The 26426-nt window shown below is 30.7% G+C and overlaps 1 protein-coding gene and 1 non-coding gene across 2 annotated transcripts in view; both read right to left on the reverse strand.

Annotated features, from left to right (window-relative positions):
* The window catches only part of LOC129921179 (uncharacterized), a 60288-nt gene that overhangs the window by 9673 nt on the left and 24189 nt on the right, over nucleotides 1-26426 (reverse strand). Inside the window, exons 2-8 of the mRNA XM_056002885.1 lie at nucleotides 16444-16791; nucleotides 15806-16293; nucleotides 15260-15350; nucleotides 9212-9362; nucleotides 4675-4834; nucleotides 4396-4592; nucleotides 4065-4266 (exon numbers count right to left, since the gene is read on the reverse strand). Of these exons, the coding sequence (XP_055858860.1) occupies nucleotides 4065-4266; nucleotides 4396-4592; nucleotides 4675-4834; nucleotides 9212-9362; nucleotides 15260-15350; nucleotides 15806-16293; nucleotides 16444-16791 (1637 nt within the window). The remainder of the gene's footprint in view (nucleotides 1-4064; nucleotides 4267-4395; nucleotides 4593-4674; nucleotides 4835-9211; nucleotides 9363-15259; nucleotides 15351-15805; nucleotides 16294-16443; nucleotides 16792-26426) is intronic.
* On the reverse strand, nucleotides 12082-12153 carry Trnad-guc (transfer RNA aspartic acid (anticodon GUC)). The gene has a single exon. It is a non-coding gene; the product is annotated as a tRNA-Asp (tRNA).

Below are 26426 nucleotides of genomic sequence, written 5' to 3' on the forward strand. Positions count from 1 at the left end.
TTTTATAAGAACGTTAAATCTAAAAATCTAACCTTTTTCTTTGTTAGCTCTGAAAAAACCCTGTTTTGTTGACTTCAAGTTGTAATATCTTTCGGTATAACTTCAACTTTGGAAACTTTAATACTTTATTGAAAATTGCAATAACAAGACAAGTTTTTTAAATAATAAACCATTGTCACACGATACAAATTTTTTTCACCGTGTTGCTCTCAAATAAAAGTAAGAAATTGAGTTTTCATCAAACTTGGAACCGTTTATTAATTTGCAGCAAAATGGCAAAAAATATTTTGATTGATTAATTGTTCCTAATTACTAGGCAATGGTTTAGTGAAAGAATTAAAAAAAAAAAACAAAAATCAATTATGGACGGAGAGAACAAAATACTGTTGCAAAGTAGCGATCTTTCGAAATTTCACAAGAACTTTGATCGAAAACCGTACGTAAGGATTCGGGATGAACAAGTTATAAAATTCTGAGAGCCCCTATGTTGGCCTATCAGCATTATTTCGTTTGATCCAGTACTTTTGGGACAACCTGTATATAATATATAGTTTAAAAACTAAATGCAGCATTATTTGAATGTTATATGATTAAAATGTTGAAACTTTAAGGATTTTGGTACAGTGCGTCATACTTTTTGGACAACTTTAATTATACTTTAATATTAAAGTTGTCCAAAAAGTATGATGCACTGTACCAAAATCCTTAAAGTTTCAACATTTTAATCATTATAACGTTATATAATATTATTTATTTTTTTTTGTAAGACATGTACAAATTTATGAAAATTTTTGTGTATAAGTGGCATTAAAAATAATATATACAAAAACTGATTTTTATTTGTTTTTTAGCCATTTCAATTTCAGTTTTTAAGTATTATTAAATGGAATAAAATAGAAATGAGAGCTTTTCTTACCAAAAAAGTTGTATTTTTAAGATGCATGTCTCTTATTTTAATCAGTAAATGCGAAAAAAAAGAATTAAGTCCCGTGAGCATGATTTAATGAAAAGCTCGAAACCTACGAAGCATAGACTCAATAAGACTCCGTCAGATTTCAATTAGTACTCGCATAAAGCGTCTTCTTTATCGTTAATTCTGTTTTTTTTTTTTTTAATACGAGCTTTGAAACAACTCCTCAAATTTTTGAAAACGATTTCAGTAGCCTTTTGTTTGAATCATTATCCACAGAAGAAGTGGATTATCTTGACACTCTATATAAAATAAATATTTTATTCTTTCATCAAAAAGTGAAATACATATAAAAAATCAATTTTTGTGCGTTAGCCTCACAAAAACTCAAGAACTACTTAATTGATTTGAATGATTCTTTTTATGAAAGAATTTATTATACACTCCTTTTCATCAGAATAGTTACACAACTTTTCAAATGTTCAGTATTCGTTGTTACTTGCTCTATAGGGCAATTATTGGTTTCGTGTAGAAAAAAAAAATCGAGGTTTTAATCAAAACCAACATTACGATGATGGAGAAGATCAAAAAAGTGGTTTTCGTCATGCCGTCCGTCGGTCTGTGCGTCTGTGCGTGTGTGCGTCTGTGCGTCCATCTGTACATCGAGCTAGGGCCTAAACGGATGGATGGATTTGCTTGAAACTTGGTACAGATGATTTTTACGTAATTCCCTAGACCCGTTTTTTTTATTTTTTTTAATATCTCCATTTTAACGCATACCTCCCATATAACGTTTTCGAGGTATTGCAAATTTCTCGAAAACGGCTCTAACGATTTCGATCAAATTTGGTGTGCGGAATACTCTTATTGATTCTAACAAAACTGCGTTTTTAGTTTTTCTCAAAAAATGCGGAGAACGGAAATATGGCGTTGCCGTTTTTCAAAAATTGACATATTTTTTAAGTTCATATATTTCATCAAAGCATTAGTTATTTTATTTAAAATTTACAGAGATCATTAAGTTTAAAATGTTAAAAAAAATATTTTTAAAAACATTTAAAAAAAAAAAGTTTTAATTAATTTTTAAACTTTTGCTTTTTTTTTTTTTGATTTTTTTTCTACAAAATCTTAAATTTCCAATAGATATTTAAGATAAAGATACTGTGAACTACAAGAGCAAGTACGTGCGACCCAGTCGTGCATTTTATTTACTTACAGTGTAGGAAAAATAATAATTTCATCATTTGCTTAAGATGTTAGTAGAATCAGCAAAAAAAAAAAATAATTCAAAACGTGTGGTTATTTTTCTTGTTTCTCTATGGCAAAGCATTTCTGAGTAATTTTTTTGTTTCATCAGAATAGGTACACATAGAGAATGATGTGAAAGTGGTCCATGAACTGATTTTAAACCAAGTTCTTCTTAAAAATGTATTTTACTTATTTTATTTTTTTATAGTGGCGTTTTTATTCATAAAAAATAACAAAACTGTCCAGGAATTGCATTGTTAAATATCTTTATGCAATCTATCTGAATCTCTTCCCTAAATTGTTAAACGGTGGGTTAGGAAATATTTTTGTCTTAATATCGACGGTTACACATTTTATCGGTACGGGCTAGCCATTTTCAAACATTTTCAACAAGATTCAGGTCTGTTTTCTATGACAGATACTAAAGTACTTCCTAATTTTGCACTTCCTCCCAATATTTTACAGAGCATTTTTTGTGGGAAGAGGCGTGGTCCTGTTGAAAAATTCAGTATTGTGGTTCACAAATACTAGAGAATTAAGGAAAAGTTTCTTGAATATGCATTCTTCACGTTTGAAATTCATTATTTGTATTATCGTAGTAGATTGCTTTCTTCCATGCCTTAACACTTCTTTTTTAACAATGAATTTGGTCTCAAAATGGTTTCTCCTTTCGCAAAATGTTAAACTGATAGTTTAACTCACCAAGGACATCAAAATTAAATGTTCGTTGATCCAAAAATAACAAGAAATACCACTCAACTTTTCATGTGGTAAAGTATTTCAAAAACCTTAAACGCATACAATTCTGTTCTTGGTGTAGTAATGGTGTCTTTTTAAAATTCAGCCATTTTAGAAGATTGGGACTAATTACCATTCTATTTACTGTGTTAAAATTACAAATAACAGCTGTTTTTCACTCTTATTCTTGTCGTTAATCCACCAAAACTGGTAGCACATGTAAAAATTTACTCGCCTAAGAGTGTTTTTTTGCATTTTTTTTACCACCATTCCTTTTTTTTTAACCCCAGAATGTTTGTATCTGAAGTCTGGATAGAGCATATTCACAATTCGTAATTTTTTTTAATCATACCAGTACTGGTATGTTTGTTTTTTTCTGAAGGTGTTTTCGCCAAAATTTAGCGATTTTAATCGACCCATGTTTTTCAAAATGAAAGTCCAGTTATTTGTTTTAATGGTAAATTTGTTCGAAATCCACAAAAGCATTAAAGATAATAAGGGTGTACCTATTCTGATGAAGAAAAAAATAAGTTGATTTTTCCTCAAAAAATACTTTACAAGAAAAACAATGCGAAAGTTGTGGTCCATTTTGAAATAATTTTAGCCGTTGCTTTTCCTAACTTCTTTAACTATTAAAAAACAATAAAACCTTGTAAGGTCACGCACCACTATTGGGGACAAACTATTAATGAACATTTGAAAAGTTGTGTACCTATTTTGATGAAAAGGAGTGTAAATGAGGACATAGGCACCTTAGTTGTGTATTGTGTATTTGTGTATTTCCACAATTTTCAATTGCCAAAAGTACAAGTTGCACAAATTGAAAATTGTCGTGATGAGAACGCCATTTCCAAATGCAAAATGATACCATAGATAAATTTAACAGAAAACTATTTTATAATGGTACCAAATTATATAGCAAGACCCATATATTTCATTCCTAATACCAGCAAAAAAAAAAAAATAGAACCGTATGTTGATTAAAGTTCATATCCACTAGTATATGTAGGCTCAAACATTTAACTATCTGTATTATGAGTTCAATGCACCTCTTTACATTTTTGAAACTTTCAAAAAATGCAACAATTCCCTAACTAACCAAACACAGTTTAAGTAGATAGTAACTTTTCAACCATGGTTAACAAATCAAAAAACTTTACTAATTTACCTTTGGATAAACTTTTCCACATTCACAAATCGTCTACTATTGCCGTTTGTGGTTTCGTGATGGTTGTTATAATGATTATGTTCTACTGTTGCACCACCAGGACCATATCCATTTCCATTTCCATTTCCACCTCCTCCACCAGCGTAGGCTGTTGGTTTAAATTCATGGCATTCCTCACCGAATGAACTTTCATCGAATGTATCTGTTAGAATGCGGAAAAAGGATATAAGTGAATTTCCATCATACTAAAATTCTAATCTATTTATACACAAGTTCAATGCACATTTGTGTATATTAAACATTTTTGTTTTTGTTTTTTTTTTTTACTAACCTTGATTCGAAAAGTACAATGGCCGTTGGTTGGTTCTTGTAATATGTTTACGATTTTGTTGCATTGTGTAATTCACTTTCGGATACGTCGAATTAAGGTGCACCTGATTGCGTGTATTATAAATTAAAAATGGATTCTTATACATTTGTTTGGGCAAATAATTTCCGGTCATGTCAATACGTTCCATCGTTGGGAATCTAGGCCAGATTAAAAAAAATAGATATCGATATTATTATTGTTAGATATTGGGTCGAGAATATTAAATGAATAATTTTGTACCTCGAAGTGACAGATTGTCTTGCAAAGCGTCCATTAAGGTTAATTGCACCGTTACCACTGCTACTGGTTGTATATGTGCTATCAGAACTTCTTCCATCTCCGGAAGAATCCGAGCACGATTTTGTTGCTATTCTTTTGCCATTTATACCTATAATTTCACCTGGAAAAAATGCCATTAGAAATGTTATGATTAAGGATACACGGTAGAGCTAGAAAAACCGGGACAACTAAAAGAGAAAATGTTTGTAAACATAAAACCGTTGTTATACGATTGAAAATTTATAGGGTAAATTGGGGGTTACTAATAATAGTAGGTATTATGAGTATAAGAATTTAATCTATTCATATTTCCTAAATGTTATCATGTAACAAATGGAAAATTAATAGGCTAGCTATATTATACCTACATACAACAATTGGGCCCTCTATTTTATATTTATCTGATTGAATATGTTCCACACAAACATACAAAAAAAAGTTCTAGAACACTATTTCTAACACCGAATTCGTGATTGGGAAAGAAATGAGGTCAATTTTAACTCGGGATATATGTTATAGAACAATTATTCCTATGTTCGTGACCATTCTTGAATCAAGAAATATATAATACATTAGCTTGAAATTTCGATGATTTGAAACTTTTTTTGAAGACTTACCTAAATTTTTTGATTTTTGAAAAACAAAACCAAAATCCCTAGACTAGCAAGGAAATGACAGAGGTCTATACTATGAAGAGTTTATTTTTCTCAAGTAAAATGAAATTTAGTTCATACCGGCTGTTGTGGAACGTAAATATCAGAATGTATGGCTATTATTTTCTTTGAACTTCTATATTTTTAAAATTTGGTGTTTTAAAGTATACATAATGTTTATTATGAATTTGATTGTAAAACTTGTCTATGTTCACATTAAGATTGACTTTAATAGCTGTCAAAGTATTCAATGTACGCAAATGCAAATGTACGAACACAACGCGACGCAACTGGAATCGGAGCCGCAGTCGAAGTCGGAAGAATTGACCAATTTTTAACTTTTACGTACGACACATGTGACGTTTCCATTTTTTGACGTGAATTACTTGGGGATAATTTTTTTGATAGTTTTTCAATTCAAAGTGAATAAATATGTAAATAACAAAAATAAAAGTGAACAAAAAATTTTTTTTTGAGAAATTTGATGTGTTTTTAAACTACAAATATACCAAAAATCATCAAAAAGCAGTAACGACTCCGGCTCCAAATTTGCATTGAGTTCCAGCAGTGATTCATAAAGTTTACAACACTATCCACATTATTTTCGTTTCCTTTGTTTTTAGTTTAAAAACGTGCAATTATTAAGAACAATAAGTTATCAAATTGTATAGTTGAATTTCAACGACATTTATACCTCGGGCTATGAGAAGAAGCACCTTACAATTCCAATAATGAAGTTGGGAATATTTTCAAGAAGGTAAAAAGAACTACTCAAGGAGTCGCAAGTAATGTTAAGGGTTTGAAAAATAAATCTTTTAACGAGCTCAACTCCTCAGGTAGATTGTAAAGCTCAACTTGCATGATGAACGGCTACAATTCCACTTTGCCAACTTGAGTGAAGTGAAGGAAGTTTAACTTAAGACCAATAAGGTTTCTGTAGCTTGGGAGCTGTAAAAAAGTACGCGATTACCTGATTTAGAGCATTTACACGCTCATTTTCCTCTTTGGTCTAAGAAGGCAATGGGCTAGGAAAACCCTATCTCGAGCACATAAAGTGTCCCTCTAAACAACTCTTAAAATCTCAAAACTGTTAAATGGCAGTGGCAGATAGATAGAAAAAAATGTTAGGGGAATTTGTATTCCCCAATTGGAATTTTCTTTTTATGTTCTTCCATTTTGTAGGCTGTAGTTGCTTCAGAACTGGTAAGTTGCAGTCCATTTTGTTAAATCGTAGCGAAAGCTGGTGAACCACCATCCTAAACTGTAAATGGTAGCTGAAGCTGACAAGCAACCGAAAATGGTAAAACGCATTCGACACTCTTAACCCTCTGTAGGCACACCTCTTTTTTGCGAATTTGGTTTATACTTTTTCATGTCGCTAGAACCTTTTTCGGTCTCACTATTTTATAGAGAATCATATATCAAATTGATGTAGAATTTTCCAAGAAATCCGAATATTGTATTCCCAATTCCAGAAAAATGTACTTTCACCCTTATAAAGACAGTTTTTTGTGACCAGATTTTATTTTTTTCCTGCCAAATACGCACCCGTGTGCCGACAGAGGGTTAAATTACAGCTAAAGCAAGTTAATAGCTGCTGAAACTTCTTGTAAAACGTAGTTGAAGCTAGTGAGACTCAGTTAAAACTGTTAAGTCTTCGAAGATGGTTAAACAAAAACAAAATTTATAAATTGATAAATCGCTATCAAATGTGGAAAATTTCTTCAAAATCTAAAGTAATTTGCTACAGTTACTATTAAATCACCTGAAAATAAATACGAACTACAAATTATTTCTTTTTGCATATATTTTACGTGAAGTTGCAGAGCCAAATTAGTTAGAAGATTGGCTAATAAATCGGTTTTAAAAGTTATAAAATTAAAATCGTTCCTCAGCTTAACACGGTAGATACCTCAAATTTATTTCTACTATTGTGGACCGAATGATAAAACAAAGTTAATATAATCAAAAACTTAATACTCTTCGATAAAAACACATTATTTTTAAATGTGTGGAATGTGCATAGAAAAGTTCTTTGTTATCTTCTACAATAGAAGTTCAAATACGTTCCTCAACTTTTAACCATGCCACACACTGAAGAACAGTGGAAAAATAAAATTTTTGAAGTGAAAACTTCTTTAGTATCGTAGTGATTTGAAACACGATGAAACGAAAAAGCGACAGGAAAAATCAATTGATTATAACTTTTTTGTTTTAATAGATAGATGAATGAAATTTGTACTGTAGATAGGTTATAGAATAAACTATAATTACACTGGTCAACGAGGTTTTTGCTACAAGAACCACAATATACCTTTCTAGTAGTTTTGGATGTTCGGAACTCGAATCTGAAGTTTTTGAAATATTACCGTTAGAAAATGCCAAAAAACGTCATTTTGGCTGTTTTTTATGTGGGGTAATTCATTATGAATAAATTTGTATTGGTGCCTATAAGAACTGGTCTTATTCTTTCAAAAAATGTTTAAATCTTTCCCATATCTCTTTTGCTGCCCGAGATATTTAAAATTTAAGTTGCGGTCTTTGACTCAGAAACAGCACTGGCCAACCAAATTAAACTTTTTTTGTCACAAGAACCAAAATATACTTTTCTGAAGGTTTTTTGGTTGCTGAACTCGAATCCGCAGTCAGAAAAATTCTATTAGCCTTCGTTCTTGAAATATTACCGTTATAAAATGCAGAAAAAAGGTTTTTTTTAAAACGGTTATATTTAAATAACGGAGGCTAATAGAATTTTTCTGACTGCGGATTCGAGTTCAAAAACCCAAAAACCTTCCGAAAAGTATATTTTGATTCTTGTGGCAAAAATTCTGTGACCAGTGACTTAAACTTCAGATTGAGTTTAGTGTATCTTTGGCTTATTAACTGCAATTTAAGATATCTCGAGCAATAAAAGATATATCGGGAAAATTTAAACAGTTTTTAAAAGAAGAATATTTGTTTTTATAATCACCGTTACAAATTTGTTTTTAATGAATTATTCCACATAAAAACAGAACCTCGAAAACAGCCAAAATGACATTTTTTAATATTTTATAACAGTAATATTTCAAAAACGGAGGCCAATCAAATTTTTCTGATTTCAGATTCGGATTAAGCACCCCAAAAACTACTAGAAAAGTATACTTTGGTTCTTGTGACAAAAAAAAGTTAAATTTTGTTGTTGGCCCTTAAAAAACTCAAACTTTTTTTGTAGGTATCGTAGAAATATGATTGGAGCGTCATATAAAAGGTGAAATAATAAGCTATAATATAAAATTCATCTTAAGTTGTTATTTAAAAAAATGGATTTAATGGTGTTAGAAGAGAAAAAAGATTGATTTTTTTATGAACTAATTGGGTTAAAAAAATTATAGCTCTTTTTGTAGACGTTGTATAGACATGGTTGATATAAATAGTTTTATCTAAAACAATAAGCTTTCAGATGATATACAATTTCTTACAAGTTGTCACACAAAAATGTATTTTATGGTGTTAGAAAAAAAAGATAAAAAAAATTATTGTTTTGAATTAATTATTTTTATACTTTTTGCTCATTGTAAAAATTTAAGTATGGCTTCATTCTTTAGGAAAAATTTTAAGCTTTGGTGTATTTTTTTTTCAAGAAAAATTATTTTTTAAGGTTTCACTTCTACCACGCGTGAATTCACACCTGACTTTTTTTTTAATCAATTAACTTTGTGAAATCTAAGGTTGAATTTTCACTCAAACTTGAAATTTTAATTTTTTTTTTCTTTACCCATTCTACCCCTAATTTCCCTACATTTCAAATGCAACTATGACATCAAAACAAAAAGAACAAAAGGTGTTTTAGGACTTAAACTTACCACCACCGCCACCGTTGTTGCTGGTGGTGCCACCTCCACCACCATTTTTCATCGATTTCATTGACGTGTATTGCAGCGGTACGGTTTTTCCCAAGACATATTGTATGTTATTATTGTTGTTGTTGTTATTAGCCATTGAATGATTGTCGTCCTGCAAAAAGAAAAGAATAGAAAACACACAAAGTTAGTGTGGTGCAAATTTTTCAAATTCACTAAAGTTAAAGAATCAAAGGATTTCAACTTCGATTTCACCGATTTTACCATATTTAGATTAACAACCGGGAGCCAGCCAATTAGACGATATGCCAAAAACAGTTGAACCATTTTTTCGAATATAGTATAAAAGTCCTGAAAAATTAAGGTTTATATGCAAAAATATATTTGTTTTGAATTGGGTGGTGTATCCGTTTGAGAAGTCCTTTTCAAACAACAGTTCCGAACCAACTGCAGATATTGGGCGCAATTAACATGCAGACATGCCGCGGAGTCAACATATAAGTATACTAGTATGTAGATATAATTAGAAAGGATATAGAGAACAAGACTGGCCGTCATCATATAGTCGCGTCGGTGTGTTCCATTTAAAAGGGGTCACCCATTTTGAAAATGTTGTACCTTTACCAACAAATACACTATAGATGTTGTGATATAGGCATAGACTTAACCTGTGGTTTTCCACTGGATTTTATCGAGTTTAATTCTAGAGAAATTATTGCGTTATTACGTGACCGGGTGACAAAATCGATATTTACTTCAAAAATGCACGCGATTGTGTGGTCAATAGAAAATGTTGTGGACGAGTACTTATACAAGTGCGAGTGGGGGCGACCATGATGAAAGCATAGTTTGGATGACAAATGTCTTGGAAAATACAAATATTTTTTTTTTGTAATATCTTGTCGCACCTGACTGAAAATTTGTCAGATGAATTTCAATGTGAAAACGGAGCTTAACAAGAGAGTGCATAAAATATAAGAATTAGATTGGAAATAGAAGTAGGTATTCAACTTGCGTGTAGCATATTTAATCGAAACAAGTATGCAAAGCGACTTTTTCGATTAATTGGTAGAAGTAAGGAATACGTTGGTATTTCAAATTTTAATATTTACATGTGAATATGATTTTGAAATATTAAGAAAGAGATTTTGAGAAAGTGTGTTCGAAAAGGACATTAAGAAAAGAAAAGAGGGTGTAGATTTACACGTGATATTAATAAAGAAAATTGTTTTACTTGTTAAAACATTTGCATAACGTAAGCGAAACCTGCAAATTGTGTTGAAGCAGGGGTGGAAAATAACATTTATTTTGTTGTAGGTATTTAAAACTGTTTTAAAATTATACTGAAACGCAACCCTGCGTATCTTCAATTGTGGTACTGAAAAAACTTTGAGCACTATTATTGTTTGATGATTCATTTTGGACTTGCTTGTTAGGTATTTACTTTATCACTTCTCACTTGGGACATGAGTTCTGCGACATCATATCACTTCTGTTAGTACAATTTCAATGAGAATTATTGAATGGTCAATTATTTAGATAGCGAAAAATATTTTTGAATTGCTTCCTCCGCACATAGGAGTATTTGCAGTAAAAACCTGGTCATAAGTCGATTTTCTGAATATCAAAATTGACACCAAAAAGTTTGGCAAAGTGAGTGTAAAATAAACCTGTGACAATATGCTGCACTCATTTTTTTGTTTTTCGATCGTGTCTTTTAAAAAATTAATTCAATGTTAACTGCTACATCTACCTCATTTTTATTTGAATTCGAAGTATTTTGGTAAGTGTTATTCTATATGCGATATCGAAGTGTTGTGATAGAAATCTAAAAAAATTTAAATGGAGAATTCTTCTTCAGTTATTTATTAACGATATTAATAAAGTTTTGAAAATGTTAGATGGTTTTTTCTATTTTAATTCGGACTTAGAACTAGTATCTAAAAACTTGATATTTTTGGTAAGTTATTATTTGAACTTTAATGATTTTGTTTTAGTATACCCCGTTATTCTGCGATGAATTGAAACTTATGAGTTAGTTTATATATTCGTTAACACAATGCAACAAAAATTGGGTGCTCTTAGGTGCTCTTTAGAGAATCGAGGGTCAATTAGTTTTTCACTTTCTGATAGAAAATACTCCTTACTTTATGCAACGTTCTTTATTTTTAAATTAAATTTACTGATGTTATTAGTGTATTTTATTTTGGGTGATCTTAATTAAGATTGGGGAAGAGAGAAAAGAAACTGAGAATTGCTTATTAGGGATGAGGAAAAAATTTTGAGACAGGCGGAGTACAGGCCATTAATCAATTTTTTTAGTTTTTGGTAAAAAAATAAAAATAACAAAAACTAGGTTTATATTGTATTTTCTTGTAGGAATACTTATTTTAAACAGAAATAATAACAAAAACCACGAAAAATAATTATGGCCAGGTTTTTGATGACAATACTCCTATGTGGCGTCGTTTTTACGTTGATGGTCACTGTGGTGTATGAGTAACTTTTTTATTTTGATATACATTATATATGTATGTACATATATTTAATTATGTTATTTAGTATAACGTTATTTAGTTTTCTTGTATTCGCTTTGTTCTCGAGTGATACATGATTTAATGTTTTTTACCGACTTAAAAAAAGGAAGTCGGTATTTTTTTTTGTTTATCAAGGTAGATCAGCTGTACGTGTACGATTAATAGCGCTGCCCAGCTTCTGTTGAGCCGAACGCAAACCGAATTTTCAATTGTTGACATTGAAATGACATTAAATAAGAAATGACATTTTACTGATATTCAAAATCAACAATAAAAAGTCCACAACTGATGGGTGAAAATCATTTTTAATTAAAATAAAAAAATATCATCAAATATCTCCCCGACGGGGAATTGAACCCCGGTCTCCCGCGTGACAGGCGGGGATACTGACCACTATACTATCGAGGATGTTGAGGGCTATCTATAATTCTGCCATAACAATATTGCTTCGAGTAAACATTTATTAGCAGCAATAAATTGATGGAGAGTTTGAATAGTAATAGTACCGTAAAAATAGCATTTGAGGTGCAAAACATGTACTGAATAATCGAACCTGATGAGGAGTAGCATTTGAAGCCGAAATAATAATGGTGAGACGCTCCTTGTCCTTATCAGCATACAACATTTGTACTGGAGTTTGGGACAAATATGGTGTTTAAGCGATAATGGTTAAACAAATTAGAAAATTTCAAAATACTTAAAATATAGAGATATAGTATTAGGTATCAAACGATAATTAATTTTCTACTCAATTATGAAATAACAAATTTTTTTATTTTTTTGGTTAATCAGACAGAATGGCGGCCAAAAAACGTCATACTAAAATATTAACGATTTAAAAAAACACCACATCAAACATTAGTGTCAAATGAAAGGAATTTTCCTACTGAGTGAGAATAAAAACTCTATTTTAAAAGTCTAAATCATTGGCGATTCTGCACAAAAATATTTATCTTTTGATACCCATTTTGCTTTATTTTGACCATTTTGAAATTTGGTTATTTTTTGTACCATTATTTGAGCTTAAATTTTAAATGTTTTGGCGTGTTTCTTACATGCGACACATGGAATTTAATAACATTGTACATAAAATTGTATAAAAAAAATTTAAAATTTAAGCAACTTAAGGAAACGATTCAGTCGTTCATTTCATATTGAAAGGTTGTAACATAAAATAAGGTCAAATGATATAAAGCCAAATTCTGAATATGCGGTATTATTTCGTTTTTAATAGTGTTGTAAGGCTAAGCTCTCATTTTGGCTACATTTAAATTTGAAAGATGAAACAAAGTCAATTATGTATAAGTATATATTCATATTCAACAAGATGCTTGCTTTTCAATGTTCAAACGCTTGATTTAAGAAGAAAATATTTTTGCATAATGTTTATCAAAGATTTAATCAACTTCCATTCTAATTGTCCTCAGTTGTTGGAGCGTATAAATTTCTATTTTCCATCTAGAAATCTCCGAGTTAATTTTCATTTTCGTGAAAATTTTTACAGAACCAATTATGGTAGAAACGAACCTCTTGCACGTTGTATAAGAGAAACAAACCTTGCAATTGATAATATTGATATTTTTGGAAACATATCCAGGGAATTTTTCAAAAAGAATTTGATGATGGTCTTACAATATTATCAATAGTTTTCTTTAAATTGATGTAATATTTATTGTTATTTATCTGCTCCACCTCAGTTTTCTAATAATTGTATGTATTTGTATTTTTAAATTTTTAAATTTTAAATTATATTTATAGTTGTATATATTATCATTATTTACTTATATTATTTAATATTATTTACATTAATTTGTTAAAAATTAGTCTATAAGAGATGTTACTCTGCTTGATGAAATAAACAAATCAAATCAAATCAAATCAAAAAAAAAAAAGCGAAGATCCACTTTGGAAACAATAAAAAAGTATATATCGATTTATGTACCTACATACAATGCAATGTCGATTTAATTTTCTTTTTAAGATTGAAAGAAAATACTAATTCTTTTACTTCAGTATCTGTCCTAATTGGATCCACTTAAAAAAAAGTTTCATGAAACACCTGACTTAAATTATTTGATTCCAGTTGCATATAAACAAGGAAAAATTCGCGCTATCAACAGTGGTAAAATAAAAGTAAAATCTCAAGTTTGCTTGAAAATTTTTAAAAATTTAAAGTTAACAAACTCTAGCTTTGAAAATTTAAATTTAAAATTGTCAATTTTTAGTGAATGAAATCAAGTTTTCAAGTTGAAAGTAAAAATTCGCGAAATGTGTTCAACTTTGAGTGAATAAAATCAACCTCAGCCATTTCGAAAAATCCAAAAATTCGCTGGAAAGTTCGTATTTTCCAAAATGAGCTTAAAAATTTTTGTATAAAAGAGTAGATTTGTCTGGTTATCATGTAAATACCTTCTATCTTCGCAGACTTAATCAAAGCATTTGATTCAATTTTCTATCTAACTTCTAGCTTTTGGTATTCAATAATTACTCCTGAAATGAATTTCCACACAGAGAAAACAGACCACATAAAACTAAGCGGATCCCTCCTTAAATTAAGCGGATTTCCGCATGGTTTTTTGCAAAGATTTTGTCCGATAACTTCATACTTTTTTTTGGTGGAAAATTCAAAGCTAAAAAAACCATGTGAGGTACAAATTTTCTGTGTGCGCAATACATTAGCGTTTAGTAACAATTTCTAAGATAAACACAAAGTGTCAGCCTAAGTTGGGAACGTAAAATTTGTAATCCATATCGGCTAAGCAAATAATTTTTGATCATATTTGTTTTATTTTATCAGAGAAATGTTCATAGGTTTCAAATAAATATCCTTGTTTTATCTTAAACTAATCTAGGTCGCTAGTGTATGTCAATTTTTGTTAAAAAATAAAGAAACATTTTTATGACTAATGTGAAATGTTATTTTACATTAATAAAAAATATTAATATTAACATTTACTTGCGCATACTATTAGGTGGGATAAAAATATGCGTGCAACTGTGACATGTTAAATGAAAACCATCAACGAAAAGTGACATATTACAAAAGTACTTCACTTTGAAATGAGTATATGAATATTCATTTAAATTCCTACTTAAAATACAATATGGTTTGGATTTATTTCAAAAACTAAAGGACTGGAAGGAAAAATACAGTCGACTCCCTCTAAGTCGAACTTTTTCACCATTTTTAATGAACAATTTTGAAGAAAAAATATTAAATAAATCCCTCAAACTCGAACCGATTTTCGAGTCCCCTGAAAGTTCGACTTAGATGGAGTCAACTGTATTTTGTTTGAGTTTTAAAAAATGATAAAGCCTACGGTGATTAATTTTCTAGTTTATTTAAAACGAAATTAACATAAAGTTACTCACAAGCACTAAATTTAAGTGGGAACTTGGGATAAAGTAAGACTCATTTCAATACAACTCTTAAAGTTCTTCTTAACTCTGTATAATTTATATCACCTTGACCAATTATGATTATAAATACCTATAACAATGAACTTCAACTTACAGATGTGGCATAATCCGTATTTATATCCTTAACTTCAACTCCAAGTGCAAGCATTTCGTGTGGTGGACGATATCTCTTCGAATCTTCATGACTATTTCAACAAAAAAAAAAAAAAAATATAAGAAAATAAAATAAATAGCGGTTATTTTTCAATCAAGATAAAATATTTCTCATGAATTTGGAAGAACCCCAACAATAAAGTGCCACTTTCTTGCTGACTCTATAAGCTTTAAAATATTTTTTAAAATTGCAACAAAAATATTTAAATAGCACGACACATCAACAAAGAAAGTATATGCATAAGACTCTCTGAAAAGGGTAAACAAAAATATCGACCCTTTACTTTTTTCCTTGCACGAGGTTATTTTCCTCAAAATAAAAAAAAAGAAAAAAACAAACAAAAAAAGAATATTTAAAATCGATGCCAGCGCCATACCAAAGAAGTGGACACTCATGTCATTTATGTTGGCACTTTAACTGATGGGTGTCAAATTCCAAATTCACATGCAAAAAACCATTCTGTCTGTCTGTCTGTCAATTGCTTACCTATTCATAGAGTAATTATTGAAAGATTGGCAACAACTTTGCTGATTGCGATATTTGTGGGCTCTGCGCTTTAGCGATGTTGGCGACACCGAACCCACACCCGATGCAATCCACTCCAAGTCCGAACCCATATTGGCTAGCGATGTTCTTTCTTGCGACTGGGGCGATGGCACTCTCAGTGTGTACTGAACTGTTCCATCTGGACTGACAAGTGGTAATTGCTTGCGTGATAGTCTCGCCTTAACGGCTGCAAAGAACTCATTTCCATTCTCCCTTGAGGCGGCGATATTTTGTACAACTTCGAGCACCACCCGAGGAGACGTCACTTGTCCCAGAATCGCAAGGACATCTAAGGCTGCTTGTCGGACCCGCTTCTTGCGATCCAGTGCTGCCAAAGCGGCACTTGTTACGCAGGTATTGGTATCGAAACAGGTACTGGGGAAGGTCATCAGAGCATACATCACCATTTGTAGTGCGTTTTCTCGAAACTACAACAACAAATACAAAAAAAATACAAATACAAAGACTAATTAGTAAAACAACTCCTCGCCAATAACAAAAAAAAAAAAAACTTAATGAAAGGACGTTATGAAACGTCCATTTTATTTATGCAATTGGAGCATATTGGCGACACATACCCTTGAGCTCTTTGCATGCAAAAATTCGTCCGATATCAATTTGAGGACAATGACAGCCGGTGGTAGGCGTTGCATTAACGCCTTCGAGGCACGATTTGCCCCCGGTCCACCTTGTCGACAGAGACCGGTGATGATTTGTACAGTTCGATCCTCGAGATTATCTAAAGGAAGTCGTGATATCAGGTTCATTAGTACACGTCGTTTTTCTTCTGCCACTTCGGGGTTTTTCTCTGAGGAGAGTAAAGTTCGTAGTAAGGAGTCCAGACAGGGTTGAACACGAGCTAGATTTTCAGAAGAACGAAGTGCGTCTTCGAGGGCATAGATTCCATTTGAACGTTGTCGCCAATCCTGGAAAGTTAAAAAAGAAATAAATTGTCAGATAAAGTTTAAACATTGAAGTATTTTTCTTTTGAATAGAAAGTCCTTCCAGTAAGTTTCAATAGCGACATTAATGCCTTCTTCTATATAGCCTACACCTAGCAAGCAAAGGCGGAAGCAAAAGTTTTGAACTGTCGTTAAAATTGTTTAACTATTGTTCAAGGTATTTTCCATTTTTGCGATGGGTAGGCCTAGGCAATTGGGAGGGTAAGATAGAGTTGAGTTTGTGATACATGTGAATGTAGATTTGATATTTGCTTTGCAGAAATGTATGTTGTTAAGCGGTTGTTGACCGAATAACCTTTATGAAGTTAAATGCGATTGAAATTTCAAAAAGGATTAAACGGTTAAGGAAATGTCTTTGGTTCAAATAAACAATAAGCTTTTTTTTCTATTCGGGGTATTTAAAGTGAAAGACTTTAAACACTTCATGGTGTTTACGTAAAACTATACTTAATAAAACTAAGAATAATATTGTTTTAATAATAATTTCTGAATGTGAAACTAAGTGCCTTTCTCCAAAAATATTCTAAACAAAAAGGTTATACATTTAGAGCCGATTTTTCAATCTTCTTATAAACAGTCAGTTAACTGTTTGACGAATAAAGTTATTAGACTCATAAACAATCAGATAACAACATTGCATTTTTCATTCAAGAAAAATCTATTCTACAGAATAACAAAAAAAAAAAAATGTGAAATTCAAAAATATTCAAAATTAAATTTCATTTTTATTTACATATAATTGTTTTTGTTTTCTTGTGTTCTGCTGTATTGACAATTGACACAATATTTTTGTTGGGATTATTTCTTAGAATAATTTTTATTTGTCTCTGAAAGAAGCAGATAGTTTTATTCCTCTATTAAATGTTTTATTAAAGGAATAAGCTATATCCGATTGTTGTAAAATTGATTTTTTCTCTATCTTAGCAATTGAATACAAATTTGGAACAAAACAAAATTTTATCTTTTTGTCGCTTATAGTGGAGTAACTAAAGCTCAAAAATTGGCAATATTAGGGAACCCGGCCGAACAGCTTAGATTTTTTCAAACGTCGGTAATTAAAAATACTTTAAAGTCTATAGATTAAAAATTGCCAGTGTTGCCGTTTTGATTTTTTAAATTTAATTGAAGATTTTTGTGAACAAAAACAAATTTTTTCAAAAATTTTTCTTAAATTTCATAAATTAATTGATGCCAAAAGATTTTCTAGGAAATTCAGGGAAAAAAAATATATGGGAGTGAGGGACAATCTTTCATAGTTCAAGCGATAGATGCAATTTTCTTATTAATTGACTTCACAAAAAAAAAAATATTTGAACACAACGGCAACACCTACAATATTCAAATATACATTTTTTAAAAGCGAGAAGCTTAGTCATATATGTAAAATTAAAATTAAGTTAATTGAATGAACGGCTTTTGAAAGAATGGTAATTGAACTCAGATTTTTGAAAAAAAAAAAAATATTGAAAAAATTTGAACATGTCGTTTTTTAAACTTGGTCGTAATATAAAATGCATTTATTTTCAAATTTTTTTGGCCGCATTTATTATGATTTCAAATTGTAAAAGGAAATGTCAATATGTATTACGGTTTATGAAAAAAATTAAAAAAGTATTTCATTTTCGAAGAACTTTTTTTAATAAAAGTTTTGAAAAACAACTGTAACTTATTTTTCTTTTAAAGTTCAACATCTAAACATGAAATTATTTTTTATTCATTTAATAACCCTTACTGTTGAAAGTTAAATAGCAAAAATTTAAAGTTCCTATTTACCACAGTCTTTGAGAAAATTAATTATTTCAATGCAAACATTCAGTTTTAATAAAAAAAAAAACAATTGAAATTGAAGTAATTTTTCATTTTTTTTTTCAAAAGTGTGATATATTTTACCTTTTTTGCTTCGAAATTCAACTGATAATATTTATGGCCAAAAACTTTTTTTTAAATAAATTCATATTTTATTAGGAAAAGTTTGGGAAAAGGTCATTTTAAATTTTTCTAATAACATTGTTTTTTTAATTCTGAGTTTGAGGACCATTTTTTCAAAAAGTCTTGATTAAATTTAGTGGATTTAAATTTAAGAGATAAGAATGACCTTCTGGCTTTTTTAAAATGTATTTTAAAATATTGTAGGTGTTGCCGTTGTTTTCAAAATATTTTTTTTGTGTTTGAGGTCAGAATGTTAGAAAATTGCATTTATCGCTTTAAAGGTTGGAAGATTGTCCCTTACTGCCTTTTATATATTTTCCTTAAATTACCTAGAGAATCTTTTGCCATCATTTGTTTTATGAAATTTAAGCAAAAAAAATGGTTTTATTAAAAAAAAATGTAATTTTAATTTTAAAAAACAATACGGCAACACCGGCAATTTTTAATCTATAGACTTTAAAGTATTTTAAATTACCTACGTTTGAAAAAAAAAATCGTCAAAATCAGAGCTGTTCGGCCGGGTTCCCTAATAATTTGCTTTAGTTACTCTACTATTAGTACAATTTATCATTGAAAAATTTGTTGCTTACGAAAAGTTGAAAATTTTTAAAGACTATATAAATTACCTATTTATATCTTTAAGATGGGTAAAGATGATTTTAGGTTATAAGGGTCAAATGTTTCTCATCATGGTAAGCGATACATTTGCCAATTATTTCAAGGCCACATTTAAAAAACTAAGCCTGATATGCTATGTAAAAGATCATTGAATTGTTAAAGATCATTTGATGTTATTGCGTTATTGGCTGCAGAAATATTTTTTTTATCTTTAAAGTTTAAAAAAAATGTTCCACATACGCCAGAGTGACCACTTGAAATTTAAAGCTTTAGCGAAAAGCAAAATCTTTAAGATGTAAAGCCATATATCATGATTTTTAAAATAAAGACACAAAAAAATCAAATTCTCATACAGGGTGTCTCTTTGCTGGCCTTGTAATTGCCTTTGTCACTTTGAGTATTTTAACTAGCTTTAGGGTCTAGAGTATTGGTTTTGTGTACCTAAGCAAATTTCGAGGTTTATAAGTCCAAAAATGTAGTTTTCTTTTATTAATTAGTCTGTGCATCCATCTGTACTTAAAACAAGGGCCTAAACGGATGAGCTGATTTGCTTGAAATTTGGTACAGATACAATTTTGTTGTTGTAATTTTCAAGTTTTTGACTTGAGATAACATCTTAAAAATCTATGAACATGCTCACACGAAAAAGTGTCACGTTCCGCTTCAGCCTGAAAATGCATGCGAGAGGGGAACAAGCAATAGAGAAGCACGATCTGCCCGAGAGTTGGCTTGTGACAGATTTATCTCTTTTCCACTGAGTTCGTACTTTCAAAACAAAATACTTATTGAGCCGTTATTTCTGAATTACTCGAAAACGATTTAATCGCTTTTAACTAAAATATTTGTGCAAAATCTTTTTAGAAGCCATACATTTTAAAATATGCAAATTTTATAAAAACACATTTTTGGGTTTAAAAATTTGATTTTTTTTTTGAGAAGTCAACATCTTTTTATGAAAAATTTTTGGGAAACGTTTATTTGAACTTGTATTATGTTAGGTATATTTTCTTAAAAATGAAATACATACAGACGAAACTTTTTTTGAGATTTTTTTTTATATAAAAAATTATTTATTTTTTTATAACGGCCTTAACGATTTTCAATTTTTTTTTTTACATTTCTTATGAAGTAATTAAAAAGGAATTGAGTGGTCAAATTGTGATTCAAAACCGAATAGACTTTAGGAATAAAGAATAAATTTCTGAAAAATTTTATAATAATGTTTTTATTTTCACTTTGGTATTTTTCCATACTTGCAGTAAGGCTTCTATCGATTCCGTTTTGAAAATTTTTAACAACAATTTGGATTTACTACCATCCAATCTTATTGCTAGAGCTTAAGATACTTCAATGTAATCAGCCTTAGCCTAGTTATTATTTTTCATTTAAGTTGAAAAACTTTTTCCCTCACACTTGAGATTTGAACCACTCTAAAGGAGAATGAAAAACTCCATGCTACATCAGCCTCGTTATAATCTTGTTTATTTTAACATATTCTGTTATAACAATAATCAGAATCAATTCCTTCTTCCACTTTAATTGTATTTATGTCTTTATTTTTAAATTAAAAAAAAAAACCTTTGAACCATTGCTAATGGTACCCGTCGAATGATTTTTTTTTCAGTTTATTAATAAATTTCTAAAAAATAACTTTTTGTAATGTTTAAAGAAAAACTTACTTTTCATTTTCTTCTTTTTAAACTTAATTTAACATACGAGTATTACACAAACATTCTCATTTTTAACCCTGGCCTAGATTCAGAAAAGAGTTAATGGGTCAAAATCATGGAGGTGGGAAATTTCGATGACCGAATTCTTAAGAAATCAACTTTGTTTTATGATAAAAATTTCATGCTCAAATGTTCGCTTTAGCCATAATTTGTCGGTTCATGAACGGGCAGAGCACAAAAATGTATATTTTTCAATTTACCGCAAATCCCCAAAAATTAGTACTAGAAAAACATTCCCGGAAATGATGGTAATCTCTTCAAAACGACTTTAGGGGTCTAGAAATAGTATCAATGTGAATGATATACTATTATATTAAGGTAGTAGGTCATAAATAAATAAAATATAACTTTATTTCTTGGGACAGAGACCGATTTCTACAAAAAAAAAATGCTTTTATGCACGTCCGAAACACAAAGGCCATAAGTAATTTTTTCTTTTGTTTTCTTGTAACTTTTTTGATAAAAGTGTATATTACAGCCATACTTAGATAGACTCCTGAGTAAAAATACAAAAAAAATGCAAAATTATGAGTGTTAGACTGCATTATTTATTCAGATTCTAAGAGCGTTGATGGAAATGACGTTTTGACCTTAATTTATTTTTATTTTTTATGTCACAAAGTTAAACGAATTTTTGAAATTATATTGCAGTGGCCTCGATTTTCGATCATAATATCACCAAAAAATTAAAATTTCAATCTAACTATACCCCAAAACAGGCGTTCCCGGAATGACAGTTAATTGATGTACGCTACTTAAAAATGAAACTAAAACTAACTTCTTACATATTATTTTATATATTTATCCATAAAAATAAGCGTGAAATGATAAATCTATATAAAATCAACTTTAAAAACTGCTTGCAGCACAATTTGTAAGTTAGATGATTAAAATATGGATACATTAAGCAATGTTGCTTTTATGCGTCATTTTTCTTGGGACAACTTTTATTAATGTTTTAAAAAGTAACAAAACTTAATTTTTTTTAAGAGAAGTACTAATTTATAAAAAGTATTGTGTATATGTAGTATTTAGAAAAGATATACTTAAAAATAATTGACTTTAATGTGTTTTTAAGTCATTTGAATATCAGTTTTTGAGTTATGGACATGTCCGCGAACGCTGTTTTTAGGTATATAAAATAGAATAAAAAAGAAATTTAAACTTTTCTAACCGAAACAAATATATTCGTATATGCGTGCCTACTATTTTAATTGGTAAATGAGAAAAAAAACTTTAAATAAATGTTATTTTTATTTTAAAAAATGCCTGGACATCAAATTTTCCACCTCCATGATTTTGACCCTAATGTACTTATTGCGCCACTTTTATGTGGGAATGAATGTGTAAAGCCATTTGCGAGAAATTTTGTTTAATGTTGTATTAATTAACCAATTAGTAATTAAACGAACGAATTTTCGTTGCATATATTTTTCTCCTTCATTCTTATATTATAAATAATCCAACTATAAAAGCTAGATTTTTCAAAATACACAATTATGGTTTTTATATTGAAAAATGTACTCACTGGAAATCTAATTCCATTGCTGAATTTTAAAGCCTTATAGGATTTTTGTTTTTTATTATTTTGTTTCATAATGTAATTTAATATTTATTTTACACAAACTTAACTATTATTTACTGTCCCTATTATTCGATCAAACCCATTTTGGTGTTAAAAACTATTACTTTCTGATTAAAGTCTAACATAATACTTCCAACCATGATGGGTGAAAAAGGATATAATTCAAATGAATTTTACTGTGCGACTAAAAATTTAAATTTCAAAAACGCAATCAATTCCTTTCAACATGTAGACAGTTTCTACAATTGTCTATTGAATAATTAAATCTAATTTGTTACAAAATTTGTTTGCAGTAAAACTATACTGAAACCACACAAATAAAAACGCATTTTTCAAATTCCTACAAATTTAGTAATCAAAATGTTAATAAAAGTACTATTAGCCCATCAACATTCAAGCCCCCCATCATTATCATTTTAACATGTCATATCCATAATTTGCCCAGATTTTTAAAAAATTACAATTGACCTCTTTTTACATGCCATTTGCTGCATGCATACTGCATAAGATATTACATACCCATACAGTGGCATTATGAATGCATTTACTATTTCAAATTTGAAATAGAGTACATTTTCATAAATCAAGGGTCAGTATAACCTGGGAGTAATTTTTCGATCTTCGACTTTACCATTGCCTTTGAAAATATGGGTGTGCCGACAGACTGTTGTAGACTGGTAGATATTGCGCCGGTAAAGTCAATTATTGAAAGTGATTTCTTAGACCGCTCCTTGTTGACATCCAAGCATGAAAAAAAAAATGCAACGCTTAAAATTGATTTTTAATAATTCATTTAAAGTGGATGAAGGTAACAACCGAACAGAAAAAAAAGAGGGTTGGTTGGTTTTCGTTTTATTTTTACTTTCCCTAAGATAGATTCTATTGACGTAGGCATGGGAAAGAAAGGACTACGAAGAAAACTTTCCTTGAAGAATGACAAATTCCTTTTTAACAGTTACAGTCCTACAGTAAGTATATAGAAAAATATAGAACTTTGTAAACCAACAAAACAAAGTTTAACCTTGTGCGTTGGACTGGACAGTGAGAATATTTGAGTGTCCGTAAATAACCCCTAACAGTGAGGTAGTCTCTTTGGTCTCTGGCCATTTTATATCTTCATTAAAATCGTCTGTTTATTTACTTCTCGTGCCACTGTCACATTAAGGACGAAATGACAGCTTATTGTCAATTGATTTTGAGTGACGTTATTAAGTTTTTGATGTCCAAATTCGAATTAAGTTTCGTGCTGATAGAGAAGTCTTTTGTGATGCTAAGTTTTTTTTAGTGGTTTTTTATTGGATTTTACTAGGCGGAGTAATAAAGATAATCGGATAGAGTTTTTTTTTATACGTTGAAGGTCAGTTTTTGTTGGGTTTTCTGTTTTATGTGCTTCTATCTACAAATGTGCGTTTGAGAATTTTGTAACACATATGGTAAGGATAGTATTTTTACAATTGTCCATTAACAGAAAAGGGTTAGTAAAATGTGGAATACCTAAATGAAAAAGTTCCTTAACCTCTAATGGTAAGTCATTTTAGAAAATAATTTGGTGAATATGGCGATAGAATTTGTATCGTTAAATTCGAAAATAAACATAAAATTTCGTTATTTGCTTTACCATAATAACTTCGCCATCTGTACACAATACATATTAGTGTTTGAAATAAATTATTACGGCTTTAACCATTGAATAATTACAAATAGAAGTGACACCGCAGATTACTCATGCGACTATAAGAGTATCAGAAGATAGATGAACTACATGGGGTTGCGCCTCAGCTACCATGTATTTTCGAGTTGCGTCTAAACTAATAATTTTTTTAAAAACTCATAAAAAAATTAATAATTATATTATTATATATTTCAAAAAGCTTATATTGATATAAGTTTTCGTATATTGAAAAGTCATATTAGTCTAGCGAAAAAGGTCGATGTGTATATCACATATACAGTTATGTGTTATATACCAAATAAAAGGTAACATGAAATGGTTTGTGTATAGCTTTGTAATACTGGCAGGGCAGCTGCTTGTGTAATCAATTTTGATTGAAGGTTTTTGAATGAACAACAACAACTTGTGTGTGTTACCACCAAGTTCATAGGCTGGAGTTATAGCTATTTCACGGGGACCAACCCGATCATCAGACTCCTTTCAGTGGTGCTAAGTCGCTTATGTTCAATTAATTTTGAAAATTGCCCGAGCGAGGCTTGAACTCACGACCTAGCGGTTGGGAGGCCGACGCACTACGCATCGCACCACCGCTGCCACTTGAGAATTCATAACCCCGAACAGGTTTTCCAATTATCAAGTTTACTTGAACCGACTAGCATTTTTATTAACTCACACAAGTCTGTTATTGTTCATTCGGTTTCTTTCTCTTTTTTCTCCAACTCTTATCGTATGACAACAATTCGTTGTTCGTATACAAGGAGGGAGATGAGCGGAAAGAGGTTGACACTAGTCAAATTTTTAATTCATTATTAGAAATGGTTTGTGTATAGCTTTGTAATACTGGCAGGGCAGCTGCTTGTGTAATCAATTTTGATTGAAGGTTTTTGAATGAACAACAACAACTTGTGTGTGTTACCACCAAGTTCATAGGCTGGAGTTATAGCTATTTCACGGGGACCAACCCGATCATCAGACTCCTTTCAGTGGTGCTAAGTCGCTTATGTTCAATTAATTTTGAAAATTGCCCGAGCGAGGCTTGAACTCACGACCTAGCGGTTGGGAGGCCGACGCACTACGCATCCCTCCTTGTATACGAACAACGAATTGTTGTCATACGATAAGAGTTGGAGAAAAAAGAGAAAGAAACCGAATGAACAATAACAGACTTGTGTGAGTTAATAAAAATGCTAGTCGGTTCAAGTAAACTTGATAATTGGAAAACCTGTTCGGGGTTATGAATTCTCAAGTGGCAGCGGTGGTGCGATGCGTAGTGCGTCGGCCTCCCAACCGCTAGGTCGTGAGTTCAAGCCTCGCTCGGGCAATTTTCAAAATTAATTGAACATAAGCGACTTAGCACCACTGAAAGGAGTCTGATGATCGGGTTGGTCCCCGTGAAATAGCTATAACTCCAGCCTATGAACTTGGTGGTAACACACACAAGTTGTTGTTGTTCATTCAAAAACCTTCAATCAAAATTGATTACACAAGCAGCTGCCCTGCCAGTATTACAAAGCTATACACAAACCATTTCTAATAATGAATTAAAAATTTGACTAGTGTCAACCTCTTTCCGCTCATCTCCCTCCTTGTATACGAACAACGAATTGTTGTCATACGATAAGAGTTGGAGAAAAAAGAGAAAGAAACCGAATGAACAATAACAGACTTGTGTGAGTTAATAAAAATGCTAGTCGGTTCAAGTAAACTTGATAATTGGAAAACCTGTTCGGGGTTATGAATTCTCAAGTGGCAGCGGTGGTGCGATGCGTAGTGCGTCGGCCTCCCAACCGCTAGGTCGTGAGTTCAAGCCTCGCTCGGGCAATTTTCAAAATTAATTGAACATAAGCGACTTAGCACCACTGAAAGGAGTCTGATGATCGGGTTGGTCCCCGTGAAATAGCTATAACTCCAGCCTATGAACTTGGTGGTAACACACACAAGTTGTTGTTGTTCATTCAAAAACCTTCATTCAAAAGGTAACATCATCAGGATGCTCTATAAAGTTAAATCAAATTTGTATTTGCTTTAGATCAAAAGATAGAACCTGTTGAATAATAAAACTTTA

Source organism: Episyrphus balteatus, chromosome 1 (assembly GCF_945859705.1).
Source record: "Episyrphus balteatus chromosome 1, idEpiBalt1.1, whole genome shotgun sequence".
Classification (NCBI taxonomy): domain Eukaryota; kingdom Metazoa; phylum Arthropoda; class Insecta; order Diptera; family Syrphidae; genus Episyrphus; species Episyrphus balteatus.